Consider the following 25,668-nt stretch of genomic DNA (forward strand, 5'->3'; position numbering starts at 1 on the left):
AATGGTGAGATGATATCCTAGCCTCACATGAACCGGCAGGTACTTTGGTTGAAATTCGGAACCATGAGGGGGGGGGCAGCATCGTACTTGCTGAGATAATATGACAACCGCGATCCGTAAAACTATCCCCGGGAGCAACTAAGATATTATGGGCAGTGAGGTCTTTGGAGGTACCCATCTGGACTTCATTTTTCAAGTAAAGTCAACCTTGATAGGAGAAGCACTGCAGCACTATCTCATCCTTGTTTGGAAACAGTGGTGCGTTATTCCGTGATCATCCAATCAGGGGTTTTTTGAGCACTACTCAGCTACGGAGCAGCTTATAGTACCATTGGACAGATCTGGTACCATGGTCTGGTAATGTCAGACCTATAAAGGACTGAGTTCCTAGGCAAGAGGCAAGTAGCCATTGTGGGATAGCTTGATTTTGGAGCAGATGACCAGGAGGTCCACTAAACTCGCCAATGGGAAAAGATGTGATTTTCTTGAGATCGGTTGCCATATATCCTAGCAGAGCTTACCTATACACACCTATGCGGAGTCAGACCATATGAGGTTAAGTAGTAGAGGCTGATGAAGGCTCAATATTCCTCCACATTTTTGGAAATACATGTGCTCTGAATGGCTCACTTTTCTTGACTAAGAAAGTAGTTTTTGCATTGGTTGTGGACCCCACACCAATAGGCCCCACATGAATGATAAAAAGACAATCGTTTAGCTGTAACATCTTTTCGGTGCCCAGATACCATGTCACTCGAAGAAAACATGAGGGCTGGGTACTGTTCAAGGCTGGACAGGAGAAGTCGAGAGACTGAGGTCTGGTTCGAAACATGGACCTTCCGGTCAGTAAATCCGTGCTCTAACCACTGGGCCATATCGCCCCACATATATGATAGGGAGCATCACACGTTTAACCGAGATTTCGTGAAGCCAATTCATAGTGAAAGCCGAGAATGACTGTACAAGTGTCCCATCCCCTTTGGGACTCAGCAGCAGTGCTCGTCCCACGAAACTCCAATGGGGATTTTCGAATCGACCTCTTCCCAATTGCTAGGATGAACCGTTCGATCACAAGCGGCTGATCACCTGGTTTACACTGGATCGCAACCTGAACAGTCTGGAATCTCTGCATCTATTTTAAAACCGGGAGAATATGAACGAAGAGTGCTGAATAGGGGAAAAAAGTTCTAAAACTACTGTTCTGTTCCACCGGTTCTCCGTAGGTGTTGATTCCTGTGGAGACGACTGAGCACTCAAAGCTCACACAATGCACGAGTGGTAGCCCGGTGGCCCTCGCCACTCACCAGCTGCAATGAAGTCATACACAAGTCCAGCCAGTAATCAGTCTGGTCCGTGTAGTGGTAGCCGCAGAAAATCACTTCTGGCATCGTTGCAGGCTGAACATTCCAGAAGGTCTAACATGCCAGATGGGCTGACCTGAAATACAGTTCAAGCGCAATACGTCTGAACCGAAACCGGAGTCAGTTCCGCATGCATGCTGTGGTTTGCCATGATTGGACACAGTGGCATCGTCAGCCCGCTGAACAGCACGCGCAAGGGCGCACCTACGCACACGTACACGTACGCACATACACACGCACGCACGCACGCAAGTACACAAATCGGCAGTTGAATCGAGGGAAATCTATGGAAAAACTAGATTCACTCACTCATCATCGCATTCACAATTGGAAATTGTTACTGGCGACGGGTTGTAGTATCCGAATTTACTCGTCAGACTCTGGATGTTTTCAAAACATCGATCATGGGTTCGACAGCACATGTCAGTCTCGATTTCGTCACCGAATGTTCGTTCCCGCGTGGCGGCATTACCTGACAGAAAAAAACTGGTTTAACTGACCTGGATTATGGACACAGTGGCGTGATTCTGAGCGATTCTCGAAAATCTCGACCATAAATTTCAACAAGCCCCGATCAGTCTGACACCTAAACAAAATATGGTATGGCTGATGCCACAGACTGATAAACATTTTTTGTTAGTATCAACGAAGCCATGTAAACAGTTTAGATATAAACGTCAAGTAAACATTTGATACACGGAAGCGCGTTACAATCGACTGTGAATTACACTGCTAGCTGTCTACCCTTACAGCACTGGGTTCACCAGGCATATTTAGTAGCCTTTCACGCGTTGAACGGCATTCAAAAGTACTCCCAGTAGCCTGTTAGATGAAAGACCTTCGTTGAATTGAACACAGCAAATGGACCTCTGTGAACTGGCAAGGAGCCATTTTGAAAGTACCTGGTTTAAGGAATACATTGCTCAAAGTCTTGAGTGCAAATCTTCCGTGATTGGCAGCACTGTGGTGTACACAGTAATCAGCCGGGAGTGACTGCACTCTAGGGAGCTAGGGAGCCATATTTTGGTGACTTGAACACTGTTAAGAGAACCTCTCACCTCTTCGAGGAGAGTTAATGGAAAGGACTGTCCTGAGATGATTCATATGTTGATTACTGAAGAATAAGGCAGTATAGCAATCGATGAATACAGCCGCGAAAGTTTTAGAGTATGCATTCACAACTCTGTGGTTTTTCCGCCTCTGTTTGTTGTGACTCAGTTATTCTGGTGAGTCTAAATTAAAGACAGAAAACAGTGGACAAGCGCTTCGTTCCCATCAGAGCTCATCAGCAACACATAACACTGGTCATACAATGATTGGAACTCAGGATATCAGATATTCAAGTTTCGACAGTCGTCGGGACTACCTGACAGAGAAGTGAATTCAGTACCACTAGAGCAGTTACTGAGTCATCTTTCGAGACTTTGGGCAAACCAACGACGTCGCTCAAGACTACACATGCTCACATGTCGCATGTCCAGTCATATATTCAGGATTCAAATCTCACTGCTAACAAGGAGCTGTCGGGTACATCGCTAGTCCTATTGCTCGAGCATTCCCATGTTCGTCTGTTCAGAGGTGAAAAGTCAGGTGCGTCCACCGGGTACTGTGGGCTAGTGGTGATATGCGAGTCTCGCATGTCAGATGTCAGGGGTTCGAACCCCGGCACAGCCGAGGATATGCAGCGTTGATGAACTCTACTGAGTGAAAAAATCGATTCCACGGCGTCTACTCTTTTGGGAGAGGGAATCACTAGAATAATTTCGCCAACGCGGGCAGAGTTATCCAAAGGTGAATGCTGTGAAAGTCACCTCTACAAAGACATGACAAACACCACTTCACTATCTTAGGCATTTGGGGGGCCTTGTCAACTCTTGATTTGTTGATGCGCACTTCAAGTCCTTTGTTTCAGAGCAAGAGCTTCTGTAGTCGAAATGCTCAGATCAGAATTCCCAGATAGACCAATCACCAAAGAGGTACAAAAGCACCCCCTATCCAAACACACCCTGGTGAACCGTCTCTCCACGAACTAATAGCCTTCACCTTATTTTCCCTGAGTACTTCTTTTCGGGGTAACTTTATATTCTTGGAAGTTCGGGCCACAGACTGGATCACTGCCCAAACCGACTGAATAAGGGAGCGCACATATTAGATTCCTTTGTTTTGGAACGAAACGCGCCATTTTCTGATTTAAGAATGCGTCTAATATTATCATGTTACTGAGGAGGCAAATATCTGATCAATAACTCTTTATTTCAGTGTGCATCTTGCAAAAGTTGGTTTTAATTCATGATTCACAACCCCGTTGTACATGTGTACACCTCGGAATAAAAAAGTCTCCCTCGGAATTCGGCTCGTAACTTTTAAAATCGATATCATTCGTGAATGAGCCGGAACACCTGAATCCCACAAATATATTACCCTCGCACAAGACGACTTAACTTGTTCGATCATCTGCAAAACAGTGATGGAATTACACAAAACACACTCAAGTGTATCCCAATAGAATCTCTCCTTTCGCTGGCTTTTTTCAGCTGAATGTGCTGTTTCAGTGATTACGAGGTTCGAGATGGCTCACTACAATGCCTAAAAACCGTTGCTGCTCTTCCAATCACTTTTGGTCAGTACAGTTGCACGGACTTTTCTTGAATATAACACGATTGTCATTGAATTACCTTTACCGCACCAGAGTGTACCAGGCATTATCATCGGGTTAGCCCGGTGAGCAGTTCTCGGCCGACGGACTAGTCTGGTTTGCTCATTCGAGGCTCTTGTGAACTTTTCACATGCTTCGAAGAATTCCTTGGCCGATGTGAAGGAGAAGTGCTCCAGATAGATGGGATTTCTGATGGGAAAAAAGTTGGAAGTGGTGGTTACGAAGCAATAAACTTGTCATCTCATAGATCGAACTAGATAAAGGACATTCGGGTATCGATTTCACAAAAACAAACACGTGATCAGTTGGTTGGGTATTCGGTTTTAGTTCCTGTAGTTTGAAGGACATTGATTCAACACCAACAGGCTGAAGAAGAATTCAGGAGACTTTTCTTTTCAAGGACGGAGCTTGGTGAGTAACGGTGGATTCCTGCGAACAGAGTGACGCTGTCGGCCTTTCTAGCCCGATAAGATGGGACTTGACGGGCTCTGATCTTAATAACTAGGAATATAGTGAAGAGGGTCATCCTACAACCCATGTGATCCACAAACTAGAACAAGCGTACAGTGCAGTGATATGAAAACGCTCGGTATTCCTATTGCCGATACGTACTTGCTCTCTCACTCCAAAAATTCGACACCATGTTGAATGATTTTGTCCACCTAAGCATTAATGGTGTTTCGTTTCCGAGATCTTCTTGGGGTAAAACTCGCAAGAGACCGCATATGGTCTCAGAATGATGACCACGGAAACAGTTCGTAACCTGATAGTTGTTTTTCTTGGAGCGGTACACCACCGTATTCGGTGAAGTTGTCATGCCCTTATTGAGGATACCTAGAACTTGGACTCGAGCCGGGGAACGACGGCATTGGTAGCGTCCAATCAGTGCGGCCGTCATGGAGAAGTTACCGGTGAGTGCGAGGGAAATACACTTACAAATTTAATTTGGTTTTCACGAGAGGCTCAACTGAATCTCTCGTTTGTGATATTCTACAACTGAATGTGCTGCACACAGGCCGCCTCATGCTTCAGTTGGTACGATATTCGAGATATCGCAGTATATTGTTCATAAAGAAAGCTACTCACAAGGCCACTGAAAACTCTTCCACAGCCCACGACCGGTTTCGCCCAATTAATTCTCTTGTGAGAACCGAATAGATTTGCAGATGAGCGTGTTTCTCAAAAACAGTCCAATTTAGGTTCACGTAGAACAGAAGGTTGACAGAAACTCGGGAATTGCGCCTACCTGATAAGCCCCAAGAAGTGGGAAACCGGCCGTGGGCTGTCAACGAATTCTCAGCAACCTTGTGAGTAGTTTCCTTTATTGACTGCAAACTTTTTCTCAGCCTACTGAACATGGTCAAACTGATGTTGATGTCAAACTGTTCTACCTGAGAAACTGTCATCTCCGAAGTGATCACGAAATGTTCTTTCACGAGTCCGCTCCACCGTGTTTCGCGTTTCTAAAGGGATTAGGGTGATATCGTTCATCCGTGAAAAGATCCAGCTAAACAAATGAGGTAACACCTTCTCCGTATCTTAGTCTGTCGACTGGCGCACCATTAAGCTCACCATATGACGGCAATTATCGTCGTTGATTGCATCAGAAGCCATTATCTCTTACAACACGTCAGAGTGCATGCCTCAATGAATAAACCGCAGCATAGGTTCCCATCATTTCAGAAAGATCTTCTAGATAGTGCCGAGCTTTAAGATCTCCATACAACACACCCGAGCACTCATGAAGGGACAACTGGGAAGAAAAATCTCCTGCTGCTTCAGCGTGTCCACAACATGGTTGTGATTTTCTTTTCAAGCAGACCACCTTTGTTTCACCTGGGATTTATCGGTGACAACCGGGACTCGTGGCTGAAGGTAAGTAATCAACGTCGCCAATGTTTGAAGCTGTTTTCCAAGTTTCTAGATCCAGAAAATTTGAAAATCCCTCTTCTAGGAAACAAAATCGATTAGACAGTACACTCCTGGAGCAGATCTACCAGTTTGAATTCAAACAAGACTACAGATGATGCCTCGTCATTGATCGACATTTTGGTTGCACTCACACAACCAAGTGAGGCCTGGCTCGGCCGTTGTGTTTAAGGCAACCTGGCATCCACGACGTGGCCGGTCAGTGTTCATAGCAGGCCGCCGGTTAAACTAATTTACACTGAAGAGACGGAAGAAAGGCTTCAGGATTTATACGCTTTTTGGGAATACATTCATTTGCAAACAAATTTGGTTGGCGAGAGACTCACCTGGAACCCGGCCGAATCTTTCGTTTGTGAATTGTTTGCTTACCCACCCTGCTGTTTGCAGCAAGTGAGGCGACCTGGCTGATGGGACCACGTGACGGCCGATGTGGCATGGGAGTGTTGTTGAGTGTAAGTATCATGGTTGTACGTGAACTGTGATGTAACTAGGGGACTTAAACCTAGAGAGGAGGACGATTAGGGTCCTCACTCATGGTCTTTGGCTCATAAGCCTGACCGCAAATCAGCACTGGTTGGCAGGAGATGCAAGTGCATTACGATTTTTAAAGAACAAGTCGCTACACATGTTTCAACCCCCAACCTGGAGGACCAAGAGACTGTGTTCGAAAGACCTGTAGCCATTGACCAACGCGGTATGATAGACAGTGAGTGTCGCGTGGACACACCCCCGGTATAACTCAACAGTTCAGGGAGGCACACAAGCCACCACGACAAGCAGCAGTTTGTCCGTGACAGCGAGCTGGATCTCAACCTTAAGAGTAAGTTAGTAGTGATATTCCATAAATCGCAGCGTTTCCGGCGTAGACTCTGGGGAGGCCTCTGCGTCTCAGTTCTTTCACTGACTCTCGTGTATTGCATACGAAGATCTGAGGCTTAATCCACGGCCACTTTAATGACCGAAGAGATGTGCGCTTTCGCACAGCTTACTGTCGAAAACAGTATGTATCACTTTCCGGGTGTGATCGACCAGTAGAATAGCGATTCGCCCCAGAAACACGGATGCTGTACTCTAAATTGAAACAATGGTCACGCAGTACCTCAGGCAACAAGTCTTCCAAGCTTAGGAGGACTGTGTGGCGTGCAGGCGGGTCTTGACCACACGTTAATCTGGCCCTGCAAACGCGCGTACACACACACGCACGCGCACGATCGAACGCATACATCGCATTGTGATTATCGATTTCGAGCCCATCTCAGTTAAACCGATTCGACTTTAACGGTGATTAGTATTCACTCGATAGCACCTCCTTGCGGCGGACAAACACACATGAAAAACAAACCAAGGAAGCGAAAATGGATTTTTTTTAAAGCCTCTAACCGATGCAATGTGTATTCGGAGTTCATCCACCCCGTTTATTCTATTCCTCAAGCAATAGAGGGCACCTTAGCAATGTTGTGGAATGTAGGTAGCTCAGGTGCGCTGTTTGGTTGTTGGTCTGTTCGCCACCAATCGAGGTGACATCGTCAGTGCGGGGTTGAGTGGGTGAATTCCTCCTCTTCTGCCTGTGCCTATATAGCTCCTAACTAGCAGCCGGTTGCTCTGAAGGCGATCTCCGCGTAGTTTNTCTTCCGATCTCCCAAACCTACCTTATTGAGGAACCGCTCATTTAAGGTTTTCACCGTACATTAAAGTGATCTTCGATTGTTGTTTTAGGTCGAGGGTAGGGATCCACTGAGGTCCGCAGACTGTACACAAAGAACCGGGAATGCAGTGAATAGGAAAAAGTGAGCTCTGATATACCCATCATCCTCATCGGGACACTGACCATTGGAATTGCAGAAACAGGTTGATTCTATCATGATTCACACCCTATTGTAGAAACTTCAAACCTTAAATCTGTATGGCGAGAATTTCGAGATGTGGAATTCCACCCGTATGTATTTGAACTCACGTGCGAGCCGTCATCAAGTTGGAGTGATCCTGTGGATAGCGATGGTATCCTCAGATGAGGATAATATCGGATTCGGCCCAAAGTCACATCGAATTACGGCGCCCTCGGGGGGCTGAATGGTGCCTGGGAACTGACTCCTGTATCATGAGAAGCGGCACTGCTGATGTCTCGTCGTGGACTGGCGATGACAAGTATTCAAATGGACATCGAGAACCAACAAGAGACGCTTTGCTAAGAGGCACGTCGTTATAGTTGTAGGCCAGCAAAGGCGAAATTCTAATGGTATACATTCCCTACCTGTATGAGTCAATCAGTTTAGGAAATAAGCTTGCTCAAATGGCTCCAAAAACCTAATATAGCAACATGCCTGTTGTGATATGGTTCCACTGTACCAGGGATAGAAACTTTCTTTTCTTGGGCAATTAAACTTTTGTTCCTCCAATGGAACTGCCCAATCTGCGGTCGCCGAGGTCGGAGCCCCGTATGTCCGTGATTTTTAATGGTCAGAGGTCATCACGATTTCGTTCACAAGACTGGGTAGTCATCCAGTAAGATTTTTAATCTAAAGCGCGAATCCCGTTTTGTACCACCCGTGTACTTGAACATGTTCATTCTACTCACCTGTTCCGTAAATCCGTGTCGTCCAGACTGACTGGCCTTCCGACAGTGTCTGCGCCGAACACACAATAACGGAGTCGATGCTCTTGATCGAATACCAGACGAATGGCATGTTGGCTGGAATTTGAGGGTCCGATATCAACCCGGATCCGAGCCGGATTCAAGATCTCCGCAGACAGTCCTTTCGACGCCACCGTCCATATATGAATTGTCTGATTGTCTGACAACCGTCCACTCCATTCTAATTGAGCATGTGGCTTGTCCCTTGAAATTGACTGAGAAAAGAAAAATGACAAATTAACAGTTTTTTTATAAAAAAGTTTATGACAACTATTCAATGAAAACTCTCTTTTAAAACCCTAAACAATATTAACTAAAGGAAAGCATACGAAAAACCTTTGAAATGCGTACCCGTGGTCTACAGTCCACGAAAACGGCACTCAGGCCAATCGCAAAATAAATTCCGACAAACAGCATCGAGGCCCTGTTCCGAATAGCCTGCCCACACGATTCCAGTTAGCCAAGACGTGTGCGGCTGCCCTGTGTTGCTGTAAGCTTTATATACACTCGAAGTACCACGATGGACTTGTGGTGGCCACGACAAACGATAACTGTACGTGTGTGTGTGTGTCCGCCATCGCCTATAATCACTGGTGGACGCAGTAATAACCGTACACCACCTTCGACAATTACCTCAAAAGAATGCTAGCGTGACCACTGCCCAGCAACCAATAGCGCCAGATGACTTAAAACCAGTTCAATGGTAAACACAACACTCTCTGTTCAAAGTCTTCCAACCGAAGTCGCAACAAAACACTGCGAGATTATTTGTAACAGGCTGGTGAAAATGAACTCACGTGGATGGTTGAAACCAATCACTTGTTTTTCTCCTGTAAATCAACGAGACTTGTTAATTTCACAATCCCTTGTCGATTGCAGTTACACTGGTTTCGAGAAGAAATTGGTTCAATGCTCAATAGAGATTTCTTGCTGCTAATTCACCCTGCTCAACTGTTTCATCCTTGGTGAACGACGGATCAATATCGTGATTCATCGGCAGGTCAAAATCCCCAGCGAAAATAAACAAGCAAACAAATCAAACCTCTTTTGATCGATAATTAGCTCAAAGGGGGAATAATTTTACAAGATGAGTGTAACTCGAGGATCCTCTCATTATGCGACCACGTCATGCGGTTCCGTAACTGAAAGTTGAGTGGCGGTATGTCCTGTCCAAGTCAGAGCTAATCAGCCGCTAGTGGTTAAGCACTGGACCGGAAGATTGCGGGGTTGGAACTCTTTGTGTACTGCTGATGATTTCGCTTGTTGGTTCCAGTTTGTGGAACAGTGCTACACCATAATTTCGACATCTCCGCCGTTAACGGAAGGTTAATAGGGTTTTGAGGTTCAATATCGAGTTCATAAGGGCACTGTTCGTACTTTTAAAAAAATATACGAAATTTGTAGGCTGGCAACACTCAGGATAACACCAAGAGATCCGGCATTGTGCTACCGAAAGATTCGCAGGAAATCTGAGTCGACCTTGAAGCATTGGTTGACAGCCGTTCAGACAACTTCCACACCCCCAGCTGTATGTTCCAACATCCGGAATGCACATGGTAACACTGTGGCGTAGTTTACTCAACTGCTTCGGCCTGCCAGCACACACATTAACTGACCTAAACAGCGAACGAGGATCTTTTACTGATAAGCCCCACCACCCAAAAAAAGAAAAAAAGAAAACATGAAATCTGTACTTTTAGTTTTTATTGAAGAGGTAATGTCATTAATAATTTTCATGAAAAGGCTACCTGAAAAGTTACCTGATTGTCGATAGGCCCTCAAGGTCGCCGTCTAATAAAACAAGCTTGTTATGGTCCGAGCAATGGAAACAAGGTCAAAGTGGTGTCGCGGGCGAACGGGTGAAATCTGTTTACGCCATGATCGACTGATTGAATGGTCAACTGTCACGTGGGTCTTCATGGTCTGTTCACGTGACCGGCGGTCACTCAGTCTAGTCGGTCGTGACGTAAGCACGTGAACGTAAACACTTTTACTCAATTTATTTCGTGTTTCACTTGTGTGAATTGTTCGTTTCTAGTTTTATAACCCCTCCATCTGTGCTGACCAAAAGGACAGGTCGTAAAAACCATGGTGCTCACCAATTAGTCTTCTCGGTTTCACAGTTTTTCTTGCTCGAGACTTATGTGATTCCTCTCCACTGTTCAGCGCAATGTTCCTCAATTTTCTAAATGCCTTTTTAATACCGAGTCTGGATAGCCGCTTGATCACCTGGTGCACTTAGCCAAACCAGAAAGCCAATGAACGTGCGAATCAGCTGATCTATTGATCACTGATGCGTACGGGCATGTCACGTGTAGCCGGAAACGGGCTGTTTATGAAGCTCACGTGGAAAGTTCTAGGCGGGCCAAAAGTGTTACTAAAAATAAAACTCATCCATCAAGAGCAAGTAAAAAAACCAACTAAATCTGTCTCAACGAAAACGGTTATTCTGTTGGCAGTCATGTAGTCCCATTACGTTTGGGGCTGGTTCACCGTTTTCTCCGGTCCTTTTATTCTGTCATTTCATGATAAGCACATATAGAGTAATTATTCCAATAACTTTCCGATGCCATGAGCACACACCTCCTGCGATCCGAAGTCTCCTCCGTTCAATATGAACCACTTGGTGGACTAAGGTCGTACAGTAATCCTTTCATTTTGGCCTCCCTGCTGCAATGTCACCCAACCATAGTAATGTAATCCAAATATAAACGTAATGTCATACATAGATACTGCCTTTGAACATGGTCGTACCAGTGCCCAGTGACTCTCGTTTCTGTCTTGTTACCCGATTATTGCATGAAATTCTTCAGACTTCATGAGGCTCACCAAAATGACTAAACCCAATTCTTTTTTCTGCTTGCCAGGATCACCTGCTCCAGATATTTAGTGACTCGGAGCCAAGCGTGGGAAGGCTCGCTGCTGGTCTGAAAGCCTTGCGAGTTTTCCCGCGAATATCGATTTGGCCGCCGCATTTAAATGGGCAGCACACATGTCTCATCCTAATATGAGCCTCCGATAAATGTAACAAACATGCTCAAAACCTGCTGATTGGTGATTTACTAGAACCATCGCCCCATGCTGGACTTTTGAAATCAGGTCCTTGACTGCCATTACACATTTATCTAGAAGTTAGTTCAGCCAAACCCACTCTCAGTTCAAGATCGGAATAAGGTCTTTCCAAAAGGCTCCCAGAGAAGTCTGCCAGGACGCGGCTAGAAACAGCCCTGAGAAGATGGACTGAGTCGCCACAAGGGAATCTCCCGCAGCGGAGTACATTACACTGGCCGAGGCGGCCGGGATGAGAGGGCGACGCCTACACATCAGACCATAATCTACTCACGCGCTTCATCAGCAGTACGCACCATTACACTGGTGATTATGTTTTTCTACAGGCGCGTAATGGACTACAACGAGTTCAACACTCCACAACCGTCCGAGGCATACTGATCACAATGGCCGTATTTGGAGTTAAAACCTGATCTGTGAGGGCAACTTCACGCGGACTGGCTTTGGAATTCTGGGAGAAATGTGCGATAAGTTGCTTCGAAGAAGACAAGCGCAAATCTCGGAACAAAAGCTTTGATCGAATCCTTCATCTTGGAAGAGCACAGTCTTTGGAGGGCAAAGCAAACAGGTTATAAAATGCAGTTTTGCATCATCTATAGGTGATTTCCGGCAACCACAGAGGCCATTTTGACATCCTCAAGCTTGACTTGGCGGCAACTGAGGACCGGAAGGAGCACCTCTGCCTGTCTTCTTTACAGAAAAGCTGAAGCTGTCTTTGGAAACAGAGACTCGAGTTCATTTTCCAACGCCACCATGAGGGGATGACAATTCATTTTGTGGAACATCCTCTGCTCGGAGTGGAGTGAGGGTTGGGTCAGTTGCACAACACTGAGTACACTGTGAATCCAAAAAACAGTAAATTAGATAGATTTCATGTTAGCTTGTTGGAATCAAAGGTCACAACTCATCCGATTTGTTCACATCATCGGATTATTGAGGCTCGTTAATGCAGCCATCACCGCTACCAAGCAGTAGTGCGTCGGGAACAGTAGTACACTGTGGTCACTTCCTCCATCATTTTGAGCTCCCGTGTAAATGACTTTGGTTTCATCCCATGGGCCTCATGGGCTTTCCCAAGCTTCAACTTGTTCCTCTTCAAAAATTGGAACTGGTCGCCCTCATTGGGAAGCACATTCAGATCCAGTCGTATGTATGTCGCGGGAATATACACTACTGATAACAGATAAGTAGTCCAATTAAATGAAGTGAAAAGTTGGCACTAGTGTCGACGGCGGTCGCGTTGAGGCGTTTCTGTTAATGGGCAGCCAAGTTCTCAGTAAACTTATACCATAAAGCGCCAGAACAAACAATATGAACTCATTAATCAGTCATTATCGATCATAATAGGTTATCAGTTGTAAGCGAACTGTTCACTTCCGGTATCCTCACTTTTCGTACGAACTTGTGATATGCAACTGCGTGACATTATTCAGGTGAACTGTTGATTTTTGGCCATGCTTACTTGAAAACTTTTTGTAAGGAATGTGAATCTAAAACAAACAAACACGCCCAAAAATGCTGTACCTTATTTGATTATCCCCCACGGCGGCAAACGGATATTCAATTTGGAAGGAACAAGAATTTTTCGTGTGCAGCTATCGACCACCAGTAGTCAGTTTGAGGGTACTTTGAGGTTTTGGAAGTTAACATCCTGTATGTGAAGTAAATCCGTAAGAAAAGGCCCTGAAGGGCTATTCGACTGTATGAACTTTGTTGGAACTCACCAGTAGTTTTCACCCCAGTATTTTCAAGGACGTCTCGAACACCGGACCTCTTGGCTAATACCTGGAGAATTAACAGTCCGACCAAGAGCTGCTGATCGATTGTGTGAGTAACTCATAAAACATAACCCCTTTCATCTTTTGATCATGGATGTATCATCAGGTGGTCAACTGTTAGCTGGTTCTTCGAAGAGCAACTTTTCAGAGAGGTTTGGTAAACAATCGATCGATTTGTTGCTCGGCGACGTTTCGCTTTTGACCCAAAAACTTCCTCAGGCCAAGTGAGTAAGTAAGTAGGTTGATTGGGTTTTAAGGCAATCAGGGAACCAATCCGTGAGATTCCTTATGACTAGTGACGTGATCAGTTTCGGATGTTCAGTCTGATGTTCCTGTTTGTTGGTTAGTGGAGCTGACTAACATTTATGATAAATTGGTTGGGGGAGGATCCTGTTTGTTGGTTAGTGGAGCTGACTAACATTTATGATAGATTGGTTGGGGGAGGATTTGTTGGACCCGGATTGTTCGTCCGTGCTTCTTCAGCCTAGAAATACCTTAATGGAAAATTCCTCTTGGGGTCGCTTGTAGATTTCGTTCACCCGTGTTCGTCAAAGGGTGCCGGGGCAATTGGTTTGGAGATGGGAGTGGGGTTGGTTAATTGGATCTGGCTCTACTTGTATTTTGTACTTTTAGACCCAGACCATTTCGCTGATAACTGCACACTGCCTCGTGTCATCTCGGCTGATCTAAGACAGCTCGCCACAGGTTTGCAAGTTCTACCCCGTCTATTCTAAAATCAAAATCGTTTAGCTTTAGCACCCCTCCGGTGCCTACCTGCCATGCCACCCGAAGGTTGCACGAGGGCTGGGATAATGCCAGGTTGCCCAAGCCTAAACAGGGGAGGTCGATAGACAGAGGTTGGGTTCGAACCGCAGACCTTTTGGTCAGTAAATTCTCGCTCTAACCACTTGGACCATCTCGCTCCATCCCCTCTATTCTATTTACGCTGGGATGCTTGGCGATTTCCACTGTCTCGGCCACCAGTCACTGTGGTGTGAATCTTAAACCCCATCTAAAGATGTCCACATTTTATAAATCCCCGTGTCTGGTGCCATTGTCGAATCTCTGACTATCACTTGATATTCATCTACGTTTCTCAGTGGCCCAATAATGGAACGCTTATGCTCGCTGATTCTGGTGTGCAATTCCCTGGCTGTCTGACCTATATAAACTTTCGTATAGTCGTTACATTTTATTTTGTATACGCAGTTCCTAGTCCTATCAACCGGATGGCGATCCTTCAAATGTACCAACACCGAGCGTAAAATCTTTCCCTTCTGAATGGTTTCAGTTAAGCGGCAACTAAGACGGGTATTGGTGCCAACATCAAGGATCAGAAGAGCGGTCATTCCATACAAAACAGGGACATCTGAAGTCATTAGAAGGGTACCGAATACGAATAACAGATGAAGTTTATCCGGGCACCGTGACCATCCCTACTTGAAACAGTAATCCATGCTGTCAAACTCTCTTCTGTTGAGGCCTATGTTAAAGACCCGCACATAGAAGTAGCGCGGATAGCGTCACTCAGGTTTCGAGCTCGCACAGTGACACAATGACATTCCCTCTACTCAGTACGGATAATACAACATGGTCAGGATAGTATTCGAACTGGGCTCAAACTTGCATCAAGCTTGTTAGTTTTAACTTATATAAGCAGCCCTTTTACGTCTTGGATCCCTTGGGTGGGAGACCGTTTACCAAATTTAAGAAATGACCTCGAAGGTCCATTGATCTGATCGAGGTCATAATACTCCTCACATAGGGGAATCAAGTTCCTACCAATGAGAAAAATGGAGTTACATAACTCCATCCTGATACAGTCAGGCCATGCAGTCAGTGTAACGGTGGATACTACTGGGGAGGCGTGCGAGTAGTATGTAGATTTCCTGTAAACCGCTTCGCGTCTAGTGAAAAGTGAGATTTATTACGGACCTTATGAAATTGCTTTGTAGAATTCGTTTACGTTCGAGTGATAGTCAATGAATATCCAGGATAGTTCAAGGAGACGCGTTCGAGAAGAAGGCGGATACTCAGTTGTTATAAACAAAATGTATATGAAAGTTTTGCTACCCTGTCCAATAGTCTGTAATTTTTCAGTTGGTGTTGTCCGACAAACAACTCCGCAGTGAAGTGACACACTGACATGCTCTCTACCCGGATGCCCGCTTCCGCTTTGACCTTCGTTCATCTCCAAGGTGAATCTCTTTTATTCGTCCTCAGGTCTTATCTCTGAGGCTGACTGATTTTGCGATCTGATATGTAGGTTCGATACCGATAGACCGGTCGGTGGAATCCCTTGCGGACTCCCAGGAACTCCTTCTCAAGTCTTGTACTTCCGTGTGCTACGATTTTCAAACTTTCTAGTTTAAAACTGTGTCCTTCTTGATCTTCGTGTGATAGTGATAGTGAATCGTATCTTCTGACAGCCGCTTTGTGTTCTTCCACTCGCGCAGTAAGTTGGGACTCTGTGCGGCACTCGATTTAGTTGGTTCAGTAAACTACATCACTTTTCCGGCTTTCCTAGCCTTTTTATTCGATCTTTAGACAGGTTTTCGATGTAGCACCTTGTTGATGCAACACTAAGATAATTTCTTATTTTACTCAACCTGGTAGCGAATTCAGATAAGCTCTTGTTGTACGGAAGGGCTACTCATTTAATTGTATCATGGTTTGCTGAACGTCAGTACAATGAATTCATCGGTTTCGGGGGAAAAATGACCCACTACTCATAAGTTTGCTGAGAATTCGTCGACAGCCCACGACCGGTTTCGTCCTTTTTGGGGCTCATCAGATAGGCTTAGTCCCCGTGTTTTGTCGACCTTATGTTCTAGTTAAAACCAAACTGCAGAAATTAGCGAATATACACTCATTTGCAAACTAACTTGGTTTTGCCAGAGACTCAACTGGAATCCAGCTGGATCTCTCGTTTGTGGTGTTTTTAAGCTACCAAATTAATTGTCCAATCTCGATGTTCCGGTTGTTGTTGGAGCGTTTTTTTCTTCAAGCTCCTTCTCGGATATCCGCTTTCTTTGAAGTACATGACAGAGGTAACTTTCCTCCTTTCTTCTAATCTGTGTTCTACTGCGGTGCGTCTTTGGGCTAATCAGGTTGACGCAGTCCTCGAGTTTCCGTCAAACTTATGTTCTACTTGAGACCAAATGACACGAAATTAGCGAAATACACCAATTGGTAAACAAATTTGGTTTGCTGGGTCCTCACGGGAGACTCAAATGAATCCCTCTGGGTTCAAGTAGAGTGTGAGGTTGACGGATACTCGAGGACCGTGCTTACGTGATGAGCCGAAATAGGAACGCGGGAACCGATCTTGGGCTGTCGAAGAGATTTCAGCAACCTTGTGAGTAGTTTCCGTTATGAAAAATGGCAGCGATATCTCGCGCCGATGCCCGCTGGTCTGTTGTGTGAATCGTTGTGTTTGTCCCATCACAGAGCAACTGCTATACTACATGATGAGTAGAAATAGTGAGAAGGAAGAAGGCCTTCGCTGCGGAGTTATTTATTGAGGAATGCCAACTGACCGGTTACAGACTATTGGACAGAGAAGCAAAACTCTCATTTGCATCTTATTTACAAAAACTGAACATCCATCTTCTCCTGAACGCATCTTCTTGAAATTTCCTGGATATTCATTGACTCAAATCATGTAGTGCACAAAACCAAGCAAATGCTACAAAGCGACTCCACACATTCCGCAATAGATCTCCCTTTTCAAGAGATTCAAAGCGAATTTACGAGAAGAAAACATACTACTCGCATGCCTCCCCCTCAGTAGTATCACCGTTACAATTGTAGTATTGATGATAATATTTCAGTCGTAATACCGCATCGCTACATAGCTGCTATGCGACCCGAAGGAAACACGAGGGTTGAGATAATACAAGGTTGTCCGAGCCTAGACTGGGGCAATCGAACCACGGACCTTCTGGTCATCAAACTCACGCCCCAACCTCTAAGCAATTTTGAGCTCAGGACTGAATGAACCAGATTAAGGAAATCACCTGTGTCACGCCCAAACATGTGCAACACGGTTACGAGTAGCATGTTCCGTCATGGATATATAGTACGATTCATGAAATTTCGTTTCAACTGAGGCATCTTTTTTGGCCCATTTATCTAGAGAATACCATATAAAAGAGATTCAGTTGAATCTCGTCAACAGCAGCCTGAGGGGGAAATGAGTCAGGTGAGTACCGTTTTGTTGATGGAACCTCGAGTACTACGCCTAACCGACGAGCTCGATAGGAAGCTGACCACCAGTTTCCAAGCGACCTAGCATGTTCTGTCAAGAACAAAGTCCAGATGTGTCGGCTATCGACTGTTGTATTTCTTTAGCTTATGGCTGACAAATTCACACCATTTTTGAGGCATGTTGTAACTTACAATAACAGCAAAATTCGCTCTACATGACACCTACACCAAGCCCGCCAAAAGGCATGACACAAATCTGGAAAACGTGCTCGCACGTCTGTCTACTTTCCATAGCCCATGGTTCTCGTTCACAAGATTACACAGAAGGAAAGCAGGTACGAAAACTACCATCCCCCCAATCCTGTCCAACGACAGTTTTCACCCTCCGCAATTTCTATCTGACAGCTTTTCTGGGATCGTCTTAAGTAGCAAAACATCGATTTACCAGAACGCAACAACTGGTACGTCAGAGGGAATGTTCTGGAAGTTGGTCGACAGGTCCATTGGTAAACTTCCGGTAACGGGCACTACAGACCCAGGGCAATCAAAAAGTTGAGCACGTGACATTGCCACTTCCTCAAGGTCATTCAAAACAATGGGCATGCACGTGTGCACATGGCGCTCACGGATCAACAACGGACCGGTCAGTTGGAACGTGGAAATCAACGCACATTTTTTCATAAAGGAAACTACTCACAAGGTTGCTGGGAACTCTTCGACAGCCCACGACCGGTTTCGCCCTTCTTGGGGCTCATCAGGTAGGCGCAGTCTCCGAGTTTCTGTCAACCCTATGATCTACTTGAATAGAATGGCATAAACGAGAGATTCAGTTGAGTCTCTCGTGGAAACCAAATTAATTTGCACATGAGTGTATCTCTCAAGAACGTACATTTTTCATAGGTATATCCATCCTAAACAGGAGTTTTTGTGGATCTATAGGCATCACAAAAGACTATTCAAACAATTCTACACACAAAGTACGTGGAACAGAAAGCATGTTACCAGCACAGCGCTGTTTGCATACCTCAGCAACCTTACTAAGAGGTACATATTCCGAAAACACTTGAAGAACGATAACCACTAATGCGGTGCACTTGACACGAGAATCGTCTGCCTGTCACCGTTTGTTCAAACTTCGACAGACGTTTCACACGTAACTTCTTCATTACATCGTTTTTTCTGGGGGGGGAGTGGGGAGCGGGGTGCATCTTCATAAATCTGTGGTGGCCCCATTGGTATGCACAGTTCTTCGAGTAATTCACGGAAATGAAAAGGAATGCCCCCGTAGCCCCTACATAAGGAGAATCATAGAATGGGCAAAGTGTGACTGATCTCATGGTTACTATTGGAGGAAAAACGATCGTCTGGGCGAAAACGTCCCTTGAATGTGTGGGCAAAGGGCTGACACAAGTTGAAAAAACAACAAAATATGTCAGTACAACAATATCGACTTACGCGAGAACGCGGTGAAAATCAAACTCATGGTGACCTTGAAAGTGTGATGCAGCCCAAACAAACAACGATTGTCACGGCCGCGTGATTCACACAAGTCAACTGAATAACTGGACTTTGTTTACGTGTTTCGCCAGAACATGAGGATCGGACACGCGCGTGGATAACCTCCGTTTGTGTGGGGGACTGTGAAAACGTAGCTGCACGTAAATTTCTTGTGTCCCCGATTGTGCCAACCATCCTGAATGTGACTGTGCCTGGCAGTCCGATGCTGATTCGCTAAGTTGATGGTTGACAGTGAACGCCTCGTCGTTAGTCCCTCGGCGTTAAGACTAAAGTAGCTAGGTAGCCAGGATTAAATATGGCTCCTGACAACCGCTGACGCAGCGCCTTCGTCTACCTGCCAGCGGGACGTACTCTACAGGAGTAAGTAAACCGGTGTGAGCTCGTGCAGGTGGCTATACGAGGAAGCTGGTCTTTCAGCATTTGTTTCAACTGTCTCCAAGTGGTCACACCAGTTTACTTAATCCTGTGGAGCACGTCACACTGACTGACTCAGCAGGTGCAAAGAAGGGCGCTGGGCTTCAGAATGAAGTGACGAACCCACGAATCTCGTGTAATTTAAAGAGCTGAGAAATCTCAATTGCTTTAGTGAATCGCAATGGTTCCAGTATACGGTCCATTGCTAATATGTATTTCGTCCTAAAAGGGCCACTTTGTCTCGGTGCCACCGATTTCGTTAGCAGTGTAACAAACACATCTAACCGCGTAACAGCCTGAAAAAATCAATAATTGCAGACATAATACCCCATAAGAACGATCAGCTTTCATTAATTATCTGAGTTAGGTCTTTAAACGTATACCACGAGGGCTGCGATTGTACGAGGTTGTCCAAGCCTACACGGGAGAAATGGAAATGCCGGAGTTGGGTTCGAACCACGAACTTTTCAAGCATTCACCACGAACTATCTTGAGTTCAGTGAGCGCCAGTCGATTATTTCGATAATAAAAGTGCAAAAGCAAGACAACAAGACATCAACAATTTGGTCTGGTGTCATCCAGCTTCGAGCACTAATTGGCGACCGTCTACTTTTAGACTGCGTTCGACTACAAGGGGTATGTTAGTCGGTCTGTATGTTAGAACGGATCTATCAGGAAGTTTGTACTCGACATTTTCTCGATGGCCCTGAATTGAAGAAGGATGGCCAATAGAACATGTTAGACGAGAGAGAACTGAGAGTAGAGTGGGACCACAGGTTAACGCACAGCACACTCGAGTTCGTTTTTGAGGCTCGATGTTAATTTCTTTGATGGGAAACCTATGCTTGATTCCTATTGTAACAGAAGTTAGTCTGAACTGGTATCAGACAGAGGGCGTTATATATAATCATCACTCAGCTTAAGTGCACATGCACTATTGTACTCGAAGAAAGCACGGGTTCGAACCACGAACATTCCAATCAATAATTTCGTGCCTTCACTCTCTCTTTCTTAACCACAACGGATTTCCGTTTAACGCTGATGTGACTGGATGTCAGCCTCTATCACTTACCATCGGTATGCGTACCTGAATTTGAAATTTGAACACTTCGCCCGCTGAGATTGTTTGTGTGTAGTACGGCAAATCACAACGTGAACTTGGCACCCAACGATCAATCATGAGAACAGTGAAGCACAGATCGTTCGGTTCATCTCAAAAAACTGAATAGTAATCACAAAACGGTTGACGATTTTTTTGTCAGGGCGTTGAATCCCCTTTATCTGTATTTTGTTTTAGATCAGAGGGTGAACATACTGCACGATACGAGTACATCATCATCAGTAATACTCACCGGCCTTACACGTCATGATCCTTGTTCTTCACCAACTATTTTAAGAATGCATTTTGTGGATCACATGAGGCTCTTTCGCCTTTTAATCACACTGGTAAACATATGCTAATCTACCTCCGATTACACCTCGAATGATTCAATGGATTCAATGCAAAATTAGCCCTTTTTGAGAGCAGATTGTGCTCAATCGCCTTCCGACGAAAATTTACAATTCGACCTTGGATGACCAAGGACAAAAGATGGTCCAAACGCATCATTCTGTGAGAGAGCAGTCCGTATATGCCCTGGTGGCTTGGTCCGGACAATCGCTGCTCCTAGCCGTCGACCATCAGCAGATGTCAAACCTACTCCCATAGAGCACACGATTTGTAAATGGCACCTTTCAGCCAACTAACCACCCCGATATCTCTAGCATTACTTAGGTTCAAACAAATTTTGTGCACGCGCCTTGTATCCCCCATTAACGAAGTTCTTCCATTTGTCTATCTACGGCGACGTTCTGTGCCCTTTGGAGCGTCGATAAACGAACTCCTGTTTTTCAGCGAACTACATTCATCTGCAAAAAATTCGGTTTTTCGAGAGACTCACCTGAAACCCAGCTAAATCTCTTGTTTATGAGGTTTTTAGGCAAACTAAATTTGTTTCCAAAGGTAATTCGCCAATTTCGTGCATTTTGATCAAGAGTTGAACATAAGGTTGAAGGAAACTCGGGGACTGCGCCTACCTGGTGAGCCCCAAGAAGAGTGAAACTGTTCGTGGGCTGTGGACGAATTTTCAGCAACCTTGTGAGTAGTGCATTACGAATATAACTGTATCGCGATATATCGAATATCATAGCGATTGAAACATGAAGCGGCCTGGTGCAGCACATTCCGTTGCCTGCAAACATCACAAACGAGAGATTCAGCTGGGTTCAAGTTGAGTCTCTCACGAAACTAAATTAGTTCGCAGATGCGTGTATTTCGCCAATTTCGTGCAATTCGATCTCATTCGATCTCAGTAGAACACAAGGTTGGAGAAAACTCGATGAGTGGGCCTACGTGGTGGGCCCCAAGAAGGGAGAACCCGGTCGTGGGCTGTCGAAGAGTTTTCAGCAACCTTGTGAGTAGTGAATCCCTGTATTCCTCAAAACCGTGATACATGATACCTTTTACCAGGTCAGTTTTATCACAACTTTCTTCTTCCCACCAAGTTGCATCTACACATGATGTCTGATGTGATGCCTACTCGTGTAATGGCGGATACTACTGGTTAGGCATGTGAGTAGTGTGTGGTTTCCCATAAATCTGCTTCGCGTCTACTGAAAAGTGAGATTCATTATGGAATTTGTAGAATCACTTTGTAGCGCTCGCTTACGTTGGAATGTTAGTTAATGGGTATCCAGGAAGTTTCAGGGAGACCCTTTGAGAAGATGACAGATACACAGTTTTTATGAACAAGATGCATGTGAGAGTTTTACTTCCTCGTCCAATAGTCTGTAAACTGTTCAGTTTGTGTTTTCCAAAAACTAACTCTGCAGCGAAGACCTTCTTCCTTTCACTAGTACCGATATACTTTAGACGAAATACGCAACTACAGTTCTTCGTCGCCCTTACTTGTTTATTTTGTTTCTAGAAGTCTCCGACCTACCAGTGTTCATTTACCCTAGGTGTGTACATCTCTACTGGATGAGAATGCGTTTCTTTCAATCATGAACGACTTTCTAACTTTAGCAGTAATTTCAAAATCTTAAAAACGCATTCCATCAATAGCTTCACTTAGCTCATGATTTCCATCAGTTTACCGTATTTGTTCTTTGTAAAAGACCAGCACAAATCTTGCTTCCATCATCAAGTACACTGCTATTCATATCGTACGATCATATCTCCATATAGTTTCCATGGGAATCACACGACAGATGCACACAAAAGCGCAATCTATCTGCGATACCGTTTATGAGTTGAATTGTTCGTTCGTTCATCAGTTAAACGTATGTTTTAACGATTCGGCGCCTAATTTTAGCTGAGCTGAAAACAGGCTGATGACTCCAAAATCCACTTGTGTACGGTCAATAAATCGATAACAAAGTGTGGTAAATCACTGTTCAGGGGAAGACCCATTAATTAATATGTCGAGGATGATCGTTGGACGAGTTTGAAAAGGTTATATTTGCATCTGTTTTATAGCCCACTTGTGGCATTTTCTAAGCAAGCACTCTAACATTCGCTTTGTATGAGGAGATGTTGCGGAATGCAGGTAGCTCGGGGACGCTGCTTGGCTGTTGGTCCGTTCGGCAAGCTTGGCAGTTGGATATGGAATATGAAACTAACAAAATTGCAACGGAACTTCACCGATTTTCCACGTTCGTGGATCACTCAAGCGGGCACCACCCTAGACAGACAACGTCACATAAAGAGTGATGAGAAACTCGGCAACTTGCGTGTTGATTTTATTTCCCAGTCAAAATGCCGTACCCAGTTGAGATGACAGGTTTCTTGATGATAGCAGTAACATTTCCACTCAGACTAACCTAGTTTAGAACATTACTTGCTTTATACTATACCTTTCTATGCTAAGTTTCTTTGCAAAACGTGCCATTCATTTGTTCCAGAATAGTCTGAAAGGTCGTACAGGCCTGTAATAGGTCCTTAGCTTCCTGCTCCGTCCACTGTGTTATATCAAACGTGCGATGGCTTCAGGCAGCTCTTTCTGAAGACAGAGCAAAAGTATTACGGTTGTATTTGTAGGGTAATCGCAGAACGTGCTAGGATCTCCGTGAGGAGGCGAGAAGCATGGAGCTGAAAATGCCCGATCCGGATTGGCTGGTATTCTGACCAATCAGAGCATGCCTTCGTTTGGTCCGTAGCCCGCACGTGACATCCGTCCAACTGATGTGATGTTCGGTTATTAGGGATGGCCGGCCTCCGGACACAGTTCGAATTCGTCTAGCGTATCACCGATAACAACTTCTAAGCCAATCTCAAACGGATTACGTTTCATTGACAACACGTGTTCAATGATTAGCTAATAGGCTTGCCAGTCGGCAGACAGGTGTTTGATTCACTCAAACTGATTCAAAGTGACCCAGGTTGGGAGAAAAGGCAGAATCCAAGCTATCGAAAATTAACTTACCAGCCGATTCCTGTGGACATAACTGAAAGAGAGGACCTGAGGGTGGAGCAGGATTGCAGATACGCATCTTCCCACCAAAAGTATTCGACTATATGGCATGCGTCGATTAACATGTTGTTAATCAAGGGCTCGCCTGAAGCCTAGCTCGATCCCTCGTTTATAAATGTTATATTTAACTAAATGCGCTTCACAAAGGCTACCAAATGCCTCATTTGGTAAGATATCCAGAAGCCGCAGTATATTCTTACCGGACAGAACAGGCTGCTCAGAAGTTTCTATTCAAAGAAGAATGAGTTTCCTTGAAGACATCAAAGCTCTTCCTGAATGATTTGGATAGACTTGTTTGCTACGCAGGTAAATGAAATTTTAGTAGATGGGTCTGCCATATTGGTTTCATTCTGGTTTGAAACAACATGTGGAAAGTCAGTGGAGGCCATACAAGAAGCAACGATGTGCGTCACCAACAGCACAGTGCTACCCCAATACGCAGAAAGCAAACTACTTATTTGGTAAGTCCACAAGATGAAGTATCGATTCCTTTGGAAATTGAAGTGGTTGATCCGCAGGATGCCAGTTACTGAAGGGTTAACTTCAAGAGTGGTTATCTGAGAATGGAAAGCTCGTCCGGTAAGTGAGATCACACTTTGCCGAAAGGCACTGTACAACGTTTTCACCCTTGCTGCGAAACATAAGCAATCAGGATCTAAAGAAAATGCAGTGGAAAGTTTCGAAAAAGCCAGCGACCAAGTGCGAGGCAATCACAACGGTGCTCAGCCGCTCGTGGCAGAAACATTAGATGTTCAATCACTGGTCGGGAGATTAAGGGCTACAGTGCCCCTCCTGGAATTCCGTGAGATGCGGAACTTTGATGTTAACCAATAAGGATAAAACAGTAGTGCAGTGTTCTTCGACCGTCCAACAGAGATCAGATTCCCGGGTCTCGTTTGATTGTCGATTCATACTCAGCAGAGAATTCGAACAACTGACTACTCAAAGACAGCCAGTTTGAGTGCTTCTAAATATCTCTTCAAAGATAGACTGCTGCACAAAGCCGTGTAGCATACGTAGCACAAGCACATGACCACGTGATCCCAACCTGTCTCTACGGACAGCCAACTAACTCGCCCCGGGTAAACTAAATCACACCACCATAAATACCTGACTGAATCCGGCCCATCCATACCTGGTGGCTCACAGAAGTTCAACGCAACTAACGATATCAGTCCAACCGCATCACTATACTTTCGAACTGCATTCCACGTTTAACCACCACGTCACACCTCCCACCGTTGTTCAATGAACAAATTCCAAGCAGGTCAAACAAAATGCCTTGAAGACCAGGTGTGTTACTGCCGCTGATCGATTGACCATAAATTTACAATCGTTAGCGATCGGGATACAGTCAGTTCAACAGTAAGCCAGCTGACATGAACTCATTCCTACACTCGACTGAACGTTAAAGCAATCAGATATGACAACCGGTCTCCGACACTCCACGTACACAGAAAGTCAAATTCGTCAGGCTGCAATTCGGTTTCTCAAACGCGAGAAAATCCATATGGATTGTCCAAATAGTGAAGAGGCCAGAAACGGGGGCGGGATGGCTCGGTGGTCAGAGCGCGAATTTATTGTTCGGAAG

The 25,668-nt window shown here is 45.0% G+C and overlaps 2 protein-coding genes across 2 annotated transcripts in view; one reads left to right on the top strand and one right to left on the bottom strand.

The window, feature by feature from the left end:
• The window catches only part of T265_05471 (hypothetical protein), a gene marked incomplete at both ends in the record, with an annotated part of 34,295 nt that extends 22,235 nt beyond the window's left edge, over positions 1-12,060 (top strand). The window contains 2 exons of the mRNA XM_009170482.1: positions 5,838-5,892; positions 11,974-12,060. Coding sequence (XP_009168746.1) covers positions 5,838-5,892; positions 11,974-12,060 — 142 coding nt within the window. The remainder of the gene's footprint in view (positions 1-5,837; positions 5,893-11,973) is intronic.
• On the bottom strand, positions 423-9,048 carry T265_05470 (hypothetical protein; the record flags this gene model as incomplete). The annotated part of the gene is made up of 4 exons (XM_009170481.1): positions 423-1,833; positions 4,037-4,206; positions 8,522-8,793; positions 8,930-9,048. 4 exons carry the CDS (start codon positions 8,993-8,995, stop codon positions 1,667-1,669), a joined length of 675 nt encoding a protein of 224 aa, XP_009168745.1.
• Positions 12,061-25,668: the final 13,608 nt, after the last annotated feature.

The sequence above is a fragment of the Opisthorchis viverrini genome (genome assembly GCF_000715545.1).
Source record: "Opisthorchis viverrini unplaced genomic scaffold opera_v5_105, whole genome shotgun sequence".
Taxonomy (NCBI): Eukaryota; Metazoa; Platyhelminthes; class Trematoda; order Opisthorchiida; family Opisthorchiidae; genus Opisthorchis; species Opisthorchis viverrini.